The following is a 17,453-nucleotide window of genomic DNA, read 5'->3' on the forward strand; positions in this document are numbered from 1 at the left end:
CTTGCTCACACCTCGCACTCAAGTGCAGGTTCCCCTCCATCCATGTGAGGCATCTTCTCTGTCCCCACCTATGCCCCCCTAAAAGTTACCTGTCCTCATAAAAAGCAGCAATTACTTCTGACAGTTTTGATTTTTTTTTTTTTAAAGTCTTAGTTTATTTAAACCAACAATAAAATACAATATAAACAAATAATAGTGAACAGAAATAAGAGATGCATACGTCACCGTAAAGAATTAGAATAGACATTAGGTCATGTGACTGTAGGGTCAATCATTTCTTGTTAAAAGAAATGAGTTGGATTTTTTGGCAATATAAAGCTCATATCTGTAGAGCAAACAAATCTGGTTCCACGATCTGGCATAGGTAACTTGTGAGAGGTCCTTCCAAGATCCACAGATGGTTTTTAATGCAGCAGTGAGTAAAGAATCAAACGATACAGCATCAAAATCATTTAAAGCAGAATTGGGAGGGGCACTTTTCAGGACAATGGTTGCATAAGAAAAATGTGCCAAAACTGAACTGGAAACCCCAAAACAAACATTGTACACCGCCTAGAAGGCTGATTGGGCGGTATATGAAATCTTGAATTAACTTGAAACTCAGCAAGTACCTTGGATTACGAGCATAATCCGTTCCAGGAGCATGCTCGTAATCCAAAATGCTCGTTTATCAAAGCGAGTTTCCCCATAGGAAATAATGGAAACTCGCTTTGATAAGTTCCCACCCCCCGAGGCCAGCGGTGCTGCTCTATCCCCCCCCCGAGAACCGGCATTGCTCCCCCCGAAGGCCCCCCTGCGATCCGGCACCCCTCCCTGCCGCGATTGGGCACCCCCCCCCCCCCGCTGCTGCTTACTGTCATCTGGGCACTGGCACCGGCATGTCCTGTGCGTTGGTGCTGGTGCCCGAAGATCGGCCTCCTCTTCTTGCTGGGCCTTGAGCATCTGCGCATGCTCAAGGCCTGCGAGTTCCGAGGCGCCGATTTTACAAATGTTTTGGTCGTCTTGCAAAACACTTGCAAACCGAGGTACCACTGTACTTCATTTTGTACTAAACACAATTGGTGGCATAACCATGAGAGGGGGCTGGGCCTCCCACTTTGAGCTTAGCTCCCCTCAAAATGAACATGCGGGAGTGTGTGATGCAGTGGTTAGAGCTGCAGCCTGTGCACCCTGAGGTTGTGGGTTTGAATCCTGCAATGCTCCTTGTGACCCCGGGCAAGTCACTTAATCCCCATTACCCCAGGTACATTAGAGTAGGAGCCCACCGGGACAGAAAGGGAAAAATGCTTGAGTACCTGAATGTAAACCACTTAGGCTATATATAAACCACTTAGGTATATATAAACATTTCCCTTGCTGTAGCTGTTGGGACATTTTGTTTTTCCATCATCTTGGTCCCAGTTTCTGCTTTTGTCTATCTTCTACTAATTCTTTTTCCAGGCCACAGGAATCCCGGTTACATCCTTCTACTAATTCTCTTTCCAGGCCTCAGGAATCCCGGTTCCATCCCCGCAGGACCCCGCAAATCCCGTTTCCATGCAGACCTCTAGTATAGATATAATCAAGCCTTATCAACTCCTCCCTCCCTTTCCTTTGAGGCATACTACATCTCCTGTGTCAGTGAGTTCAAAAATAGCTCCCACATATACTGCAATTTGTGCCCTTTAGGAGTATCCAAATGAGGAATCCTTTGTCTTTCCATCTGTAGATGTTGAATAAGTAGGGCCCTCCACTGAGCCAGTGACAGATACTTGGAGGTTAACCAATGTAGCAAGATAGAATTTACTCCCAAAAGAAGAGAGATTTAAAAAAAGTCTCGTAGATCTTTAGGTACTGGAGCTACAATTGTACACCTAGAAAATAATATCAATGGAGTTAGTATACATCGCACTTCCCAGAGTTCAGAAACGTGTTGTAAAATCCTCTTCCAAAAACGCTTTATAATAGTGCAGGAATAAAACATGTGACCAAAAGTAGCAGCTTTGTGGTTACATTTCAGATAAATGGAATCTTGACAAACTCAAGCAGATGAGATATGTAGTCGCAAGGCCATCTTATAACTAATTTCCAATAGGGAAACTGGCAAATTCAGATGTGACATCATATGGATATAATGCTTAAGTTGCCCTGCCAGGAGCGACACACCCAAATCAGTGCCATAGGCTTTGAGTAAAAAGACTGTGGAACACAATGTTACTGATGTAGACTTTACTAGTATAGATAAGTCAATATAACATCCACAACTTGAAGTGCTGAAGTAGATGTTTTAAGAATATAAGAATTGCCGCTGCTGGGTCAGCGGTGGTCCATCGTGCCCAGCAGTCCCCAGTCCCAGTCCCAGTCCCAGCAGTCCCCTCACGCGACGGCCCTCTGGTCAAAGACCAGCACCCTAACTGAGACTAGTCATACCTGCGTATGTTCTGGTTCAGCAGGAACTTGTCTAACTTTGTTTTGAATCCCTGGAAGGTGTTTTCCCCTATGACAGACTCTGGAAGAGCATTCCAGTTTTCTACCACTTTCTGGGTGAAGAAGAACTTCCTCATGTTCGTACGGAATCTATCCCCTTTCAGTTTTAGAGAGTGCCTTCTCGTTCTCCCTAACTTGGAGAGGGTGAACAACCTGCTCTTATCTACTAAGTCTATTCATAAGAACATAAGAAATGCCTGCACCAGATCAGACCTGGGGTCCATCCAGTCCGGTGATCCACACACGCGGAGGCTCAGCCAGGCGTACCCTGGTGCATACATTAGTCACTCATATCCCTCAATGTGTCCTGCAAGAAGATGTGCGTCCAATTTTCCCTTAAATCCTAGAATGGTAGTTTCCTCCACCATCTCTTTTGGGAGAGAGTTCCAGGCGTTCACCACTCGCTGTGTGAAGCAGAACTTTCTGACATTTGTCCTGGCCGTGTCCCCTCTCAGCTTCAGGCCATGACCTCTGGTCCGAGTCTGGGTTACATTTGCCAATGTGAATAAAGCTATTTCTTGCTCTCCATCCTTTCCCCCTGCTGGTGAGTGAGCTTGCTTCATTTTGTCGATTCCTTTTAGCAATTTAAAAGTCTCTATCAGATCCCCTCTCAGTCTTCTCTTCTCAAGGGTGAATAATCCCAGTTTTCTGAGGCGATCCTTGTAGCTCAAGTTCTCCATACCTTCTACTAGCTTCGTCGCTCGCCTCGGCACCTTCTCCAGCAGTGTTATATCCTTCTTCAGGTATGGAGACCAGTGTTGGACACAGTATTCCAAGTGTGGTCTGACCATTGCTCTATAAAGCGGCATTATGACCTCCCTTGATCTACTCGTGATTCCCTTCTTTATCATGCCTAACATTCCCTTTAGTATCTTGAACGTTTCGATCATGTCTCCTCCCTCGAGCAGAGAAGATTGAGAGAAGAGGCCCATTTTCTCTAATCTTTCGCTGTATGGCAACTCCTCCAGCCCCTTAACCATCTTAGTTGCTCTTCTCTAGACCCTTTCGAGTAGTACCGTGTCCTTCATGTACCGTGACATATGTCTTCACTCCTCTCAGAAAGGTGGGATAGGATGAAACAGGAAGATTATTTCTAAACTAAAACTTAATTTTATAGACTGGGTCTTCAACCAAAAAGGTGCTCGATTCAGTTTACAATAATGTAAGTATAGTACATAAATTAGGGTTGAGATATTAGACATCGTAGATAATTTAAAATTTTTAGTACTTTCCATGAAATAAGATATATAATGAATCAATGTATTGTTTTGTATACAACTATATAAGTCTAGATATTTTTAATTGTATTTTTTTTTCAGTAATTTTTTTTTTTAAGTACAGTACATAAATATAGAAGAAGAATGTAATCTAGAATGACTTAGTTTCCAAAGTGTTTAGTAAACAAGACAGTTTTCAGAACTTTCTGAAATAAAATGAAGGGGCCAGATGATTTTTTTTTTTCTTTTGCAGAGAGTTATTTATTCTGGAAATCTGTATTTGTGACAGATTTGTTGCTGCTCCCCTCACATCATATCTCTCCTTCCCTCCTCCATTGTTTTGTGAATCTAGCGCAGCAGTGTATGACAAGACATATCTCCCTTTTCTGTCACACAAGACATATGAGTCCGGACAAGTGGGTTACTTCCTCCAATCATGAGCTGTTGCAGAAGGAATCAATTTCTTTATTTTTGCCTCCTTTCTCAGTGGGCTGTACTGCCTCTCTTCAGTTTTTCCTTCTGCAAGCAAGCTAGAAGGTATCTTTCTAATCTGATCGGAGAAGTTTTTATTATTTTCAGTTTTGATGTTTTTAGAGTTCAAGAGGTTCCCAGTGGCCCTGGGATAGCTCTGTCTGCTGCTGACAGGGCAACTGTAAAGGAACCTGTCTAGCCTGCCTGCACTAATAGTTAAGGAGCTTGGGGATTGTTCCCCTGGGAGCAAGGCTCACTCCTGTTTTATCTGATGCTTGAGTGCAGGCTGTTTGATCCCAGAGTGGTCCAGGAGGGCTTTGACGAGTGCCAGATGCATTTTTCCTCCCCTCATAGCGGCATACAGATCTGGGAGGGGGGAGGTCTGATGTCTCAATCTGGTGTTAGTCTGACTGACAACCTGAAAATTGAAGGGTTTGGACTGAGGATTTACTTGTTCTCTCAAGGCATCTGCAGTTGGCATTGTGCTTGTTGCAGGTTTTCGCAGCGAGACCCAGAAACCTGCAACGAGGATTTGTTTGTTTGAGACAAAGGTCTTCTCCACTATCCAGCTGCAGTGAGAGCTGAGGCAGGCTATAGCACTAGAACAGCACAGTGCAGTAAGTAAAGCCATTATAGCCTATGAGAAAACTGGGGGAGGGTCTCCAAAAGGCAGTTTTGGTGTTTTTGTGGGCTAGATATAGAATTCCAGTTCCAAAATCTCCTTCCCTGAATGTTTTGTAACTTGCTGTGGCTTTCCCAGGCCAATTTTTGGCACCAAAACACTTCCATGTCAGTCATCTTGGCTTTCCTAATTTGGATTAAAAAGCCTCTATCTGCCTCCAAACACCCCAATTTTACTTAATCATTTATTATGGACTCCTTGGACCTTTCTACCCTTGTATTATGCCAGTTTGTGCTGAATGATGGCTGAGGAGAATCCATGTCCCACATGCCATGATACATGTGAGGGAGGGCAGAGACCTTGGGCTTAGCCCCCTCTGGAATCATCTCTAGTGCTAAGGAATCGCAGGGGGCTCATTTGTTAGGGAGGAAATCCTTCCTGAAGCCCTTAAAGAGCGATTTGGTGAAATGCAAATGTGTGAGCACTGGAGAGCCCAAGAGTCAACAAAATGAGTACCTGAAAGGGTCCTCTGGCTTTCTACTCGGGGCTTTGCCCAAGATTTTGTGAGTCTTGTGTAGAAAGATATAAGTTGTTGGAGTTTGTCTGCACTCATGGAAGACAAACCTGTGGCTACGCAAGAGGGTCTGACCTTCCATAGCGCACCACTCCCCAAAGGTTTCCAGTTTGGAACCAGATAACCAGTCAGAGAAGGACTGTGGAGGCTAGGAGTCAGTCGATGTCTTTACTACCCCAGAGTGAATCTTCAGTTTTAGGAAATTCAGGGTCTCAAGCAGAGGCTGCTTGTCAGGAGACAGTGGTGACCCTTTATCAAGGGGGAGAGACCCATTAGTATGCTGCCTCTTCAAACCGACAGCATTGCTGGAAGTTATGGATTCCCTGCGGGAATTAAATCTGGAAGTTCGGTAGTCCTTGGCTTCACAGTTCTCTGTTATGAGCGTCTGTAAGACTCAGATTGCATTTTTTCTCTTGCAGCCTGACATTACTTTACTAGTCATAGAGTATTGGCAGACCCCAGGGAGCTCCTTGCTGGTTGTGAGGACAATGTCAAAGCTGTATCCCATTGCTCCTGAATTTCAGTTACCAAGCATACTTCCCTACATTGCAGGGTAGCTGCTGTTCTCAAAAAAACAGCTCAAGGTATTAGCCATGGGAATCAATGTGGCAGTGATGGCCTCTTTCATGCCACAGGCTTGTCATACCAGATTGTGTCTGACTCCTTTAGCGGATGATGTTTACCCCCAGCTAGTGATGGCTGGGGTTAACTATGTAGCAGATGCTCTGTATGATATCGGAGTCATGAGCAAGGTTTCTGCTTATGCCATCTCCGCTTCCAGAATGCTCAGGATCAGGCAGTGGACAGGAGATATGGCTTTTAAAAGCAACTCTAAGCAGACTCCCTTTCAAGGAACAGATGCTGTTGGGCAAGGGATTAGAGTGGCAGATCGTCGTCTTTAAGCTTGAGCCCCTAGAGGGTCAAGTCGAGCTAATTTTCTAGGTTTTCAGCGATTTTGTCATTAAGAACATAAGAATTGCCGCTGCTGGGTCAGACCAGTGGTCCATCCTGCCCAGCAGTCCGTTCACACGACGGCCCTCTGGTCAAAGACCAGTGCCCTAACTGAGATCAGCCATACCAGCGTACGTCGTTGTTCAGCAGGAACTTGTCTAACCTTGTCTTGAATCCCTGGAGGGTGTTTTCCCCTATGACGGGCTCCGGAAGAGCGTTCCAGTTTTCCACCACTCTCTGGGTGAAGAAGAACTTCCTTACGTTCATACGGAATCTATCCCCTTTTAACTTAGTGCCCTCTCGTTCTCCCTACCTTGGAGTGGGTGAACAACCTGTCCTTAACTACTAAGTCTATCCCCTTCAGTACCCAGAAATCTTATCAAGGATCTAAATCAGGGGTGTCAAACTCAATCACATTAAGGGGCTGAAATCTAAAACACAGGCTAAGTTGCAGGCTACACCCCGCCCAATCTCTGCCCCAGACACCCCATAATAGTATTAATTGTAACACAATTTTTTCCATTCATTTTTCATATATATACACACAATATAATCTTAACACATAATTAAACTATACAAAGCACCCTGTATGCTTCTCAATATTTATTCCTACCACAACACAGATAACCCCTATGCAAATACAGGACCAAAAACTAAAAGTACTAATATATAGAAATGAAATTCAATACTCTGCATACAGCACAACCCCAAAGAAATAGAAACAAATACATTTCTTTCTGAACAATGCAAAATATAGACAGCAGATGTAAATTCTCAAAATTGGCACAATTCAGTCACTAAATTGAAAATAAAATCATTTCACCTACCTTTGTTGTCTTGTGATTTTTATTTTTTTTTTTTTTTTAATTCAAGACTCTGCTTATCCCAGGACAAGCAGGCATGATATTCTCACATGTGGGTGACGTCATCTACGGAGCCCCGATGCGGACAGCATTTCAAGCAAACTTGATTGAAGACTCAAGCTTGCTGTGCTGCATCACGCATGCGTGCCTCCTGCTCCACTAGAGGGAACATCCCCTCCTCGTGGTCTCCAGTTCATTTTTTTCCGCAGTGCTAAGAAGACTTGTTTTTTCCTAGCTCTGCCCCAAGTGCCTTCTTTGCACCGCGATTTATTGTTTTTTCTAGTTTAAAAGTCGCTGTGCGTATAGTTATTGTGGTTACTTCTTTTTCCTGCTCATCGCGTTTAATGCGCTTTCGTTCACGAACCGGGGGCTCCCGGGTCGTCGCAGCCGCATGGCCTGGTAGGCCGCGGTCGCCTGATTTTTTTCTATGTCCCGGCCTGTTACCGGCTTTAAAAAGTGCACCAGGTGCGAGCGTCTATTATCGATCACAGACCCGCATCGCTGGTGCATCCTTTGCCTGGGGGCCGATCACCCGACCAAAACTTGCCCCCGGTGCGCAACCTTCCAACACCGGGCGCTCCGCCGCCGACGGGCCCGCATGGCGGACCTGTTTGCTGCCGACCAACCCTCGGCCTCAAGGTTGGCCCCGGCTTCAGCCCCGGCCTTGACCTCGGCCTCGGGACTCGACCTCGAAGACCCTGAGTTCTCAAAAGTCTTCGGCTCCGGGTAAGTCCCCTCTTCCTTCCTCAGGTTCCATGCCTTCGAAGAAGCCAACCTCGGGGATAATGGCCGGGCAAAGGGGGAGTTCCTTACCCATGGTCCCGGCGAAGCCCTCGAAGTCCTCTGGGCGGCGTGCCTCCACCACTTGGGAATGCTCAAAATCGAGATCACCCTCGGTGGAGTACACCGCGGCCTCGGACATGCCATCGATGCTGTCTGTGCCGGTGTTCCAGGATATGCTCCGGGCAATGACCACGATGGAGCTATCGGCTGCCTTGGCTCACCTTCACCTGGCCCCGACCTCGCGTGCGCCGGACCAGCCTGAGCCCCGTGTCGAGACTCCTCGGGGCAAAGTGCGCCGTTTCCGCCGCCTCTCTTCTTCCTCAGATTTCTCTCCGAGGCACTCGAGGCGTTCGTCCCCGGCGGAGCTGCGCGGAGCGAAACGTAGATCGAAGCCTCTCGACTCCTCAGGCCGCCGACTTTCCAAAAAGGCCCGGAGTTCACCACCGACCCGAGGCCGCTCGCCCTCGACTCAATCGGGGGGACCGCTATGGGTTACCGAGCTGTCTCTCGCTAACTCCAAGCTGTTGCTGATTCCCCCTCAGTCCGGGGCTCCGGTCCGAGGCTCTAGGCTTTCGCTGAGGGAGTTCGGGGAGAGGTCTCCGACCCGACATCGGTCGGTGCTTCTTACCCCGGCGGCGTCCCCGAGGGGCTCCTCAAGGCGACAAAGGTCCTCGACCCCGGAGAGTTTCCATAGCGCGTCCCCGGAGTCGGATTGAGGGTCCGAGCGAGAACCTCGCTATTCGAGGGAGGCTTCTCCTTCCTTCTCAGCGAAATGGAGGTCTCGTTCACTGTCCCCGCAAGGGGCCACGGGATCACACCGGCCTTCCTTTACGAGGTTCATCCAGGATATGGGACGTGCCCTTGACTTAGACTTACAATCTGACTCGAGGTACTCCAAGGAATACCTGGCGGAGCTGGATATGCCTTCTCCACCCCGAGAGTCCCTCCGGCTGCCACTGAACCCGGTGCTCTGGCAGACCCTCATCAGGAACCTCGAGACTCCTTACATGGTGACGGCCGTCCCATCTAAAATGGAGTCTAAGTACCGTACGGTGCCCTGCCCGGGATTCGAGCAACCACAGTTGTCCCACCAATCTTTACTGGTGGAGTCTTCTTTGAAGAAAGCTCACCCCTCTAGGGTATCCTCGGCGGTCCCTCCAGGACGCGAAGGCAGGACACTAGACAAATTTGGCCGCCGTTTGTATCAGAACTCTATGATGGCCTCCAGAGTCCTGAACTATACATTCACCTTTTCCTCTTATCTGAAACACCTCATTGGGCTGCTGAGCGCCTTCTCGGTGGATTTACCTGCCCCCCGCCAGGCAGCGTTTGGCCTCCTCCTTGAGGATTTTTCAAACCTCCGACTGCACCTGTTCCACGCCGCTTATGACGGCTTCGAACTTTCATCCAGGGTCGCAGCCTTCACTGTGGCCATGCGCCGGCTGGCGTGGCTGCGGCTGGTCGATATGGACCCTAACCTCCAGGATCGGTTAGCTAACCTTCCTTGGGTCGGTAAGGAGAACTGTTTGATGACACTATCGAGGCAGCAACGAAGCGGCTATCGGAACATGAACGTTCCTTTGCTTCACTCGTCCGGCAAAAGCCTAAACCACCGGTCTCTCGACCTTTTCGGGGATTGCCTCGCCGCTACCCCCAGAAGTCCACTCCGGCCTTTTCCACTCCGCCGCCTCGGCGCCCACAGACTCATTCTAGGGCTTTACCAAAATCGCAACCTACTGCGCCTACGAAGCCGTCTCCGTCCTTTTGACGGGATGAGCGTACGGGGGCTGGCCCCCTCCGCGCCTCTGCCTTGCCTCCTTCCCATCGGGGGGGCCGCCTATGAGCCTATTACCCCCGCTGGGAAGCCATAACGTCAGACTCATAGGTCCTTGGCGTGATCTCATCAGGGTACTCACTCAACTTTCGAGAGGTTCCTCCCGACAGCCCACCAAGTGCGTGTCCCCCCAATCGAGCGCAGTTGTCCCTCCTCCTCTCCGAGGCACAGGATCTCCTTCGCCTGCGGACGGTGGAACCGGTCCCCCAAAAACAGAGGGGCCAGGGGTTTTACTCCCGTTACTTCCTGGTATCGAAGAAGACGGGAGACCTGCGCCCGATTCTGGACTTAAGGCGCCTGAACAAGTTTCTAGTACGGGAAAAATTTTGGATGCTTTCCCTTCCGATTCTTTACCCCTTGATCAACGAGGACGATTGGCTCTGCTCCCTCGATCTGAAGGAGACCTACACCCATGTTCCGGTGCACCCTGCTTGTCGCAGGTACCTGCGCTTTCAGGTGGGAGACCTCCATCTGCAATATCGGGTCCTCCCCTATGGCCTGTCCTCGTCCCCCCGGGTCTTCACGAAGTGCCTCGTAGTGGTCGCGGCTGCCTTGCGCTCCCAGGGTCTGCAAGTATTCCCCTACCTGGACGATTGGCTGATCAAAGCCCCGACCAGGGAGGGGGTTATCTCAGCGACCTGACAGACTATTACTTCTCTTCAGAGTCTGGGGTTCGAGGTAAACTTTCCAAAATCCCAGCTGTGCCCCTCTCAGTCCTTACAATTCATCGGGGCCGTGCTGGACACGGTCCGTCTTCGTTCCTTCCTCCCTCCTCAGCGTCTGGAGGCGCTGGTAAATCTGAGCCAACAGATCTCGAGGTCAACCTCTGTCGGCGCGACAAATGATGACGCTCCTCGGCCATATGGCCTCTACCATCCACGTCACTTCGCTTACCCGTCTTCATCTGCGGTTACCACAGTGGACTTTGGCCTCACAATGGCATCAGGATTGGGACCCGATCAACCGCCCCGTGACAGTGACTCCTTCTTTGCAAAAATCGCTCCGTTGGTGGGCCGACTCTTCGAATCTTTCCAAGGGTTTGCTCTTTCTCGCCCCTCGGAGTATGCTTGGGGGGCTCATGTGGACGGTCTCCGCACTCAAGGTCTGTGGTCAACAGAGGATCGTCGCTGCCACATCAATGTGCTGGAGCTTCGGGCCATTTACCTCGCCGCGGTGACTTTTCAACACCTGCTTCACGACCGGGTGGTTCTCGTCCGCACAGACAACCAGGTGGCGATGTACTACATAAACAAGCAGGGAGGGACGGGGTCATGGTCCCTCTGCCAAGAGGTTTTGCGTCTCTGGGAATGGGCGGTCTCCCAAAACATCCTCCTTCGAGCGGTTTACATACAGGGAGAGCACAACTGTCTGGCGGACAGGCTCAGCCGCCTCCTCCAGCCACACGAGTGGTCCCTGCATTCTCAGGTCCTGCGACAGGTGTTCGACACGTGGGGGATTCCCCAGATAGATCTGTTCGCCTCCTCCGACAATCAAAAACTGCCTCTCTTCTGTTCAAGGATATACTCCCGGACCGTCTCAAGGCCGATGCCTTCCTCCTCGATTGGGAGGGGAAGTTCCTCTATGCGTTCCCGCCTTTTCCTCTGATTCTGAGGACGCTGGTTCATTTGAAATCGGTGAGGGCCACTCTGATCTTGATTGCTCCTCGGTGGCCCCGCCAACCTTGGTTTTCCCTACTACTTCAACTCAGTGTCAGGGAGCCTCTACTTCTGCCTGTCTTTCCCTCTCTGCTATCTCAGAGTCGGGGCTCACTGTTACATCCCAATCTTCAGTCTCTTCATCTGACTGCTTGGTTTCTTTCCCTCTGACTTCTCTCCCGGTATCTCAGTCGGTCAGGGAGGTGTTGGAGGCCTCTCGGAAAGTCTCGACTAGACTCTACTATTCCCAGAAGTGGACTAGATTCTCGTCCTGGTGCTCCTCTCACCGCCAGGACCCGGTGTCGGTCCCTGTGTCTTTGGTTCTGGAGTATTTGCTTCATTTATCTCACTCTGGCCTGAAGACCAATTCTATTCGAGTACATCTTAGTGTGATTGCTGCCTTTCATCAGCCCCTGGAAGGGAAAGCTCTCTCACTCCATCCCTTGGTTTCTCGTTTCATGAAGGGTCTTTTGAATGTTCATCCTCCCCTCAAACCTCCTCCGGTGGTTTGGGATCTTAATGTGGTTCTGGCTCAACTAATGAAACCCCCATTTGAGCTTATGGATAAGTGTCATCTTAAGTTTCTCACTTGGAAAGTGATCTTCCTACTCGCACTCACGTCTGCTCGAAGAGTTAGTGAGCTGCAGGCTTTGGTGGCAGACCCACCTTTCACTGTATTCCATCATGACAAGGTGGTTCTCCGCACTCACCCTAAGTTTTTACCTAAGGTGGTGTCTGATTTTCATCTCAACCAGTCTATTGTTCTGCCTGTGTTCTTTCCCAAGCCCCACTCTCACCCTGGAGAGGTGGCGCTCCACACTCTTGACTGCAAGAGGGCGTTGGCCTTTTACCTTCAACGCACTCAGTCTCATCGGACGGTTCCCCAATTGTTTTTGTCCTTTGACCCTAACAGGTTGGGGTGCCCAGTTTCCAAGCGCTCCAACTGGTTGGCTGCTTGTATTTCTTTCTGCTACGCTCAGGCTGGTCTCGCGCTGCATGGTCGAGTTACGGGGCATAAAGTTCGAGCGATGGCAGCTTCGGTAGCTTTCCTCAGGTCCACGCCTATCGAGGATATCTGCAAGGTTGCCACATGGTCTTTGGTTCATACTTTCACCTCCCACTACTGCCTGGATACACTGTCCAGGAGCGATGGCCGGTTTGGCCAATCGGTTTTACGTAATCTCTTTTCTTGAATTGCCAACTTCCCTCCGCCCCTTTTCATTAGCTTGGAGGTCACCCACATGTGAGAATATCATGCCTGCTTGTCCTGGGATAAAGCACAGTTACTTACCTTAACAGGTGTTATCCAGGGACAGCAGGCATATATTCTCACAACCCGCCCACCTCCCCGGGGTTGGCTTCTTTGCTGGATATGTGAACTGGAGACCACGAGGAGGGGATGCGCCCTCTAGTGGAGCAGGAGGCACGCATGCGTGATGCAGCACAGCAAGCTTGAGTCTTCAATCAAGTTTGCTTGAAATGCTGTCCGCATCGGGGCTCCGTAGATGACGCCACCCACATGTGAGAATATATGCCTGCTGTCCCTGGATAACACCTTTTACGGTAAGTAACTGTGCTATACAGCACAACCCCAGAGAAATAGAAACAAATGCATTTCTTTCTGAACAATGCAAAATATAGACAGCAGATGTAAATTCTCAAAATTGGCACAATTCAATCACTAAATTGAAAGTAAAATCATTTCCCCTACCTTTGTTGTCTTGTGATTTAAAAAAAAAAATTTATTTTATTTTTTGTTCTCCAAACCTTCTTTTCCTAGTTTGATTGCACTTCCTTCTGTCTGTACTCTTAACTGTGTATCAAGGGCCACCTTATCCATTTGCTATTTTTCTCTCCTTCACTTTCTGACATACATACATCTTTATACGCAATTAGACTGATTCCAAAAATAGAAAACTATCTACAGAGAGTGGTCAAATCTTATATACTCCGCTCAGAGATATGAAACTCAAAAAGGAAGGCTAAAAAGCCACCCTTGCAAAAAGAGTTCACCTTCCAGTCATTGCGAGGTTTACAAAAAATCACTCTCTGAGACTAGATGGAAATATTGTATCAAATGTTTCAATAAATAAGTTGCAACAGTTTCAATAGGCAGTGTCTTTAGAAAGGCTTCAATTGCTTCCAATAATCATAGTATACATAGGATACATTGTCCAAAAGTAGATGAATGTAAATAAAGGCACTTAGCTTAATTGTGGGGGACCCAACGCGGCCCCATTTCGATATCTGCTTCAGGAGACCCGACAGGATACTTCAAAAGAGATTGTATTCAAAAATTGCTTGTGCTTCGTATGGCTGTTAGATATCCATGCCGACTATGCTGTTTTAATCTAAATAAAACTCAAAATGTTTTAGCACGCACTGCAGGAAAATTGTTATACCCACAATGTGAGACAATGTAACAAAACTCACTGGCTGTACATGGAAAATGGAAAAACAAAACAAAAAACTAAGACATGAATACATACCACTACTGAGCTGACTAAAGCTTGTAACTGACGAAAGAACGCCGAGCAATTACAATGCTGATTTAAACATGAGCCGAAAAAGAGGCTCCCCTAACGTGGGTGCTTACGTGCTGACATCACAAGAGCACAATGTTGTTAAATGCAAAAAGCTATTAGCAGAGCATGCTTGTAAATTCTGGGGCTGTAGGCAAAATACATAAAACGAACACTCTTCCTGATGTAAGAAAAATGTAAAGAAATGCCAAATATTCAATTTCGTTATTGAGGCCATACGGAAAAAGTGTGTTGAGAGTATAGATCCACCTTTGTTCCTTATGCCACAAGCTGTGTGCAATATCACTCCCTCTAATATTGAACGCAGGAAATTTTTTGGCATATTTGAAATATTTGGCATTTCTTTAAATTTTTCTTACATCAGTGGGGGCTTGGGGAGGGAATCCCCGCAGTTAAGTTAGTACTGTTTGCACTACCGTTGGGAGAGGGAACCCCCCCATTATAGAGGGAAGAGGCGTTTTCCCTTTTTTTAGGGGAAAAAACGTCAATTTCCTCTAATGTGGGAGGGTTCCCCACCCACACCCAACGACAGCGGCAACAGTACTAACTTAAGTGGGGGGGGGGGTTCCCCCCCACACACTTGCCCTCAGAGCACTTTAAAATTAAGTTTAAGTCCGGCGCGCTGATGTCCCTGTGCAATTGTCTGCTCCATATTGTCAGCGCTCGATTGTCTCGTGCGCTTTTGTCCCATCACCGTTACTATGGAGCATTATAGTATTTTATGCAGAATTTTGACTGAGGTCAGTGGGCAGTCAAAAAGAGGGAAAGAGGATGGAAGAGGGACATGATTCCTCCTTGTAATATATGCCTGGGAAATTATGCACAAAATTATTAAGGATTATGTATCGTTGACTCATAACCTCTCTGTACTACAGTGTCACTTGATTATCACAAACTGATATTGTGGTATTTTCGAAATACAAGAAAAAGTCTGCAGGATTTTAAAATACTGTGCAAAATACATTTAGTTTTTGTACACAGTTCCCCAGGATTGCAAGATACACTAAACAGAAGGGTATAAAGCTATTTGAAGCATTAATGTGATCTGCAAATAACAGGTTATTCTCTTTATTCTTACCTACTGAATTACAAGTATTTTAGTTGGTTGGCAAATGGATTTATAAATAGAACAAATAATCATGGAGAAAGAGGAGCCACCTGTCTAATACTTTATGAAGGAAAAGGAGGAGAAAATTGTTCATTCACCCTGATCCAATCTTTAGGATCTATATACAAAACCCAAACCATCCCTTCTCAAAAATCATTGGGCAGGTCCACTTGACTTGGTCAAAACAATTTTGGCATCAAGAAACACACATGAAAAATTTTAAGGCAGAGCTAAATGGGTTCCATGTAGAAACCAGCTAGTGCCACTCAACTTAATGTGCCTTGTAATTGTAACTATTAAAACAAACATATGGTCTGGAAAGTGTGCAAATTATTTTGAGTTTAGCCCATGCCTTTTTTCAGTACAGTATAATCTTGAAGCTTTACATCATGTAATTTTTGTAACCAGGATCCTAGGCTTGTATGCTTGTTTTCTAGGACTTCTTCAATTGCCCTTTGTTTTCCATCTCCCTTCACAGGTGACCTTAATGTTGCTGGATCAGAACAACCGAGAACACGTAATCGATGCCTTCAGACCAGACATCACGTCTTCCTCTTTCCAGCGGCCGATGACTGACATGAATATTGCCAGTGGTTGTCCACTTTTCTGCCCAATTACTAAGCTGGAGTCTAAGAATTCTTATGTACGTGACGATACCATCTTTATCAAAGCCATTGTTGATCTAACAGGCTTGTAGCCTAAAAACTTCACACCCATCTTTCTCATTCTCTATTTTGATGCTTCAAAAATGTTTTGAACTGCTTTATATGACCTGAAAAAGTATCAGAAAGAACCTGTGTTCCTGGTAGGTGGACTAAGGGAGCAGGAAGAGAAAAGCTACTCACCCTGGCATTATTTTCAGCTTGGGAAAAGTCACAGAACTGGTGTGTTCTACTTCCTTGAGCAAAAATGGAGTGACCGCAATTTTATTGGATTTGTCAGATAACTGATAGATGTGGATTCCAAGATTAAACAAAAATAAAGGTATTTCAAGTGCATATCAATGACATTATCATGCCACCTCATCTTCCTCATGGATTGACCACCAGCTTATTACTCCTAATGACAGTACTGAATACAATTTCCTGTAAAAAGGACATGACCTACATTGAGGATAGAACAGAAAACCAGAAAAGCAGCAGGAACAGCAGCAAAACCCACAGTGAATGCATAGCAAGGACATTAGAACTGGTGAAACAGTTCCCTTCTCTGAATGAAAGGCTTAATAGAAATAGAACTTAATACTTAAAATAGGTTTGCATCTAATAATCATTTTTGCATTCCATCGGCTCATGCTTCTCTGCATTGTGTTGTGTCTATGCTGTAAATTTTAATTAGCGAGATACTTATGGCAGCTCTAGTCATCAGTGGTTGTTCTACAGCTGGTGTGCATTCCTCCTGATATAAAGAAAGATGTATACTTCATGCTACCTGGAGGGAGGGTTGTGTGGTTGGATTGGCCTTCAATAGATGAAAGTGATATATTTAGGCTGTTGAGTATGGGATGAAGAAATTAATCCTGTCAATTTCTTTAAAACCACATGAGGTTCATTTAGACCAGGGGTCTCCAAACTTTCGCCACGAGGACCACATTTGGTACTTCAGCACTTTTCAGTGGGCCATAGTAAAAAAATAAATAAATAACTCTAGATATGAGTTATATTGAAAACAGAAAATTTTATAAACTAATTACAGAGTATGTGAGATTAAATTATTGTATATTAATGATGACGAACACTAGTGCGACTTTGTAAAACAGGCCCTAAATTTGCGAATGAAAGAGGACATTCTGCTTCACCCTTTTTTTTATTTTTTTTTATTTTTTTTGCAATTCTGCACAGTATCGCATATGAGCAAAGTTATAATCTTTCATCTGGCCTTCCAGAAGTATCAACTTTGCTCTGAATGCCTGATATGAGTTAATAAATCACAAACTTAAGTTATTTGCACCTTGCAACTTTAAATTCAAATTGTTCATGTGGTTCACCAGATCTGCAAAAAATGCCAATTTCCAAAGCCACTCGGTATCTGATAAAAGTGGTTCATAATGGTTTTTCTCAGTAAGAAATATGTCAATTTCATTCCTGAGATGAAAGAAGCGTGAAAGAACCTTTCCACAGCTAAGCCATCGAACTGCAGTATATATGTTAAGTCAACATACATGGAATAATGTTCCTTGAGAAAAGAACGATACTGGCAATGATTAAGTTCATGAGAGCAAATGAAATTTACCATAGAAATAACAGGTTTCAAGACACAGCTCATATCAATGTATTTTCCACAAAATGATTGTTGGTGGATAACACAGTAAAGAAACATTGGCTTTAATATTCCTGCATCCTCATAAGCTTTTGTGATTTGTCGAA

The 17,453-nt window shown here is 46.4% G+C and overlaps 1 protein-coding gene across 7 annotated transcripts in view; it reads left to right on the forward strand.

Moving 5' to 3' along the window:
• TRAF2 (TNF receptor associated factor 2) overlaps positions 1-16,894 on the forward strand; it is a 217,247-nt gene extending 200,353 nt beyond the window's left edge. For all 7 annotated transcript variants that reach the window (XM_033960745.1, XM_033960752.1, XM_033960746.1 and 4 more), the window contains one exon: positions 15,566-16,894. In XM_033960745.1, coding sequence (XP_033816636.1) covers positions 15,566-15,784 — 219 coding nt within the window. In that variant the 3' untranslated portion in view covers positions 15,785-16,894. The remainder of the gene's footprint in view (positions 1-15,565) is intronic.
• The last annotated feature ends 559 nt before the right edge of the window (positions 16,895-17,453 follow it).

The sequence above is a fragment of the Geotrypetes seraphini genome, chromosome 10 (genome assembly GCF_902459505.1).
Source record: "Geotrypetes seraphini chromosome 10, aGeoSer1.1, whole genome shotgun sequence".
NCBI classification, from domain to species: Eukaryota; Metazoa; Chordata; class Amphibia; order Gymnophiona; family Dermophiidae; genus Geotrypetes; species Geotrypetes seraphini.